Source organism: Hibiscus syriacus, unplaced genomic scaffold, assembly GCF_006381635.1.
Source record: "Hibiscus syriacus cultivar Baekdansim isolate YM2019G1 unplaced genomic scaffold, ASM638163v2 tig00110945_pilon, whole genome shotgun sequence".
Lineage (NCBI taxonomy): Eukaryota > Viridiplantae > Streptophyta > Magnoliopsida > Malvales > Malvaceae > Hibiscus > Hibiscus syriacus.
The window spans coordinates 2,824,952-2,827,486 of record NW_024062926.1 but is presented as its reverse complement, the minus strand read 5'-3'; the positions used below and the strand labels follow the sequence as shown (position 1 = coordinate 2,827,486).

The window sequence follows — 2,535 nt, the reverse complement described above, 5'->3', positions numbered from 1 at the left end:
CTTTGACTTTTTTTAATACTTAAACTTTTAATTTTTGAAAATCATACCTAAAATTTAGTTTTTGTTTCATTTTAGTATCCGACTAAAAATTTAAAGTTAAATTTTGATTTTTTTTAAAAAAGTTTAGGTACTAAAACATATCAAAAATGATAGTTTGGGTATTAAACACATTAAATTTTTAACAGTGAGTACTCAAATGAAACAAAAACTAAACATTATTTATGATTTAAAAAAAATAAAAGTTAAAATAATAAAACATATCAAAACCAATAGTTTAGTTACCATGTAATTTACCTAAACCATAAAAGAAAATTAATTTTGTTATCTTTTACTTTTGTTTTAAAATTTTGCTTAAATTATGTAAATTAAAATTTACATATGAGATCTGCGATTTTGGTTGGTTGATGGTCGAAGATATTTCAAGGTGTATTTATTAGGCACCACATGCTTCAGTTTCTCAAAGAGCCATCTTCAAAAGGATGGAATCAGAAATATCAAAGTTCGGGCCCTCACCCTTGGTGCCTTGTGTCCAAGAGTTAGCAAAGAAGGCATTGAAACAAGTTCCTCCTCGATACGCACGTACCGATGAAGACTCTCCCATCGTATCTCACACAAATCCGTCGCCACAAGTTCCTGTTATTGATATGCACATGTTATCTTCCCAGGAAGAGAGGGATCGCTTGCATCATACATGCAAAGAATAGGGTTTCTTCCAGGTACTTGTTTTCTCCTAGACTGAGACTTTGGGCCGCTTTAAGATTAAAGGACGAAACTGTGTGTTGCAGTTGGTCAACCATGGAGTGAGCACTTCACTGGTGGAAAAAATGAAGATGGAGGTCCAACAGTTTTTCAATCTTCCAATGGGAGAGAAGAAGAAGCTTTGGCCAAAACCAGGTGAAATAGAAGGTTTTGGACAGGCCTTTGTTGTGTCTGAAGAGCAAAAGCTTAACTGGGGAGATAGGTTCTACATGATTACCCTTCCAACTTATTTGAGAAACCCGCACTTGTTCCCTAATCTCCATCTCGCCTTCAGGTTCTTTTCAACTGCATCTGTCAGGTACAATTAATTCATAGCATCCGTTTTATCTTTTCTTAAATAAATAAATGATTGCAGAGAAACCATGGAAGCTTATTCAGTAGAACTGAAACATCTGGCCATGAAGCTATTGGACTTGATGGCAGAAGCTTTAGGGATGGACCCTAATGACATGAGATTGTTGTTTGAGGAAGGTCACCAAGGGATTAGGATGAACAATTATCCTCCATGCCCAGAGCCGGAGCTTGCAATCGGTCTGAGCTCTCACTCTGACGCCGTTGGACTCACCATTCTAGTCCAGGTGAACGAGATGGAAGGTCTCCAGATAAAGAAAAATGGGGTTTGGGTTCCCATCAAACCACTTCCGAATGCTTTTGTGGTCAACATCGGAGACATTATGGAGGTAATCACTAATTTTTGCCTGCCAACCATTTTCTATTTCCAGTTAGTTCCATATGATGAATAATATTTGGTATTTCTGAGGTTGCAGATAATATCGAATGGGATTTACAAAAGTGTTGAGCATCGTGCGACGGTGAACTCGGACAAAGAAAGAGTACCAGTTGCCACATTCTACAACCCCAAACTGGACGGAGAAATGGGACCAGCACCAAGCCTAATTACTCCACAAACTCCACCCCTGTTCAAAAGAATTAGTGTTGCTGATTACTACAGTGGTTTGTACTCCCGCGAGCTCCGTGGAAAATTCTATTGTGTTTGGTTCACGGAATGTAAGATTATTGGTGGGAATAAAAGATTAACAGGGAATAGGATTACTGAGAATGTTGTATTTTGTGTTTGGTTGGTTTAACAGGAATGTAAGATTACCGTGTTTGGTTAAAAGAATAAAAAGTTATTGGAATGTATATTTAACCAAATTGTCCTTATTATATATTTGTTTTTCTAACAAGTTGAAAAATATTTATATATTTAAAAAAAAATTATAAATTTTATATAATTTTTTTACAAAATTGAAAATATAAAAAGGTTTAATGAAAGAGTAAAATTTTATTTTAACCCCTGAACTTCATATAAAATTTTAATTATATATTGTTTTTGTAAATCTAAAATAGTTTAAGAATAAATTTGTAATTTAACATTCGTAGAATTTTTATTATTCAATGACAAAATAAGTATATTTTTGAAAGAATTTTTTTAATGACATTTTAGTCCAAAACGCTGGTAATTCAACAATACCTAAGGAAAGGGAGGTAATGACATTCCTGGTAATATACCCCAAAAAATCCACTATTGATAATGTAAAATTACTGGGAATGATATTTCATGCCAACCAAACGGGGGAATGTGGATTTCATTCCAATAAAAATCTCACATTTACCTAACCAAACACACTCTAAGGGTGCATTTGAACCAGTAATCAATTAACATCATCAAGCTTCTGTTTAGACTTGTACTTAAACAGGGGATCATCCACTATGCTTAACATGATATTTGTACTTGAAAGAAATTTTTGTTAAGCTTTCTTTCTTGTCTTTCTT

General features: G+C 34.1%; 1 protein-coding gene across 1 annotated transcript; it reads left to right on the top strand.

Annotated features, from left to right (window-relative positions):
* Positions 1–469: 469 nt before the first annotated feature.
* LOC120147971 (protein SRG1-like) lies at positions 470–1,811 on the top strand (the record flags this gene model as incomplete). The annotated part of the gene is made up of 4 exons (XM_039161186.1): positions 470–716; positions 786–1,033; positions 1,115–1,439; positions 1,527–1,811. Coding segments are annotated over exons 2-4 (819 nt in total), but the record flags the coding sequence as incomplete, so codon positions are not given.
* Between the last annotated feature and the right edge of the window lie 724 nt (positions 1,812–2,535).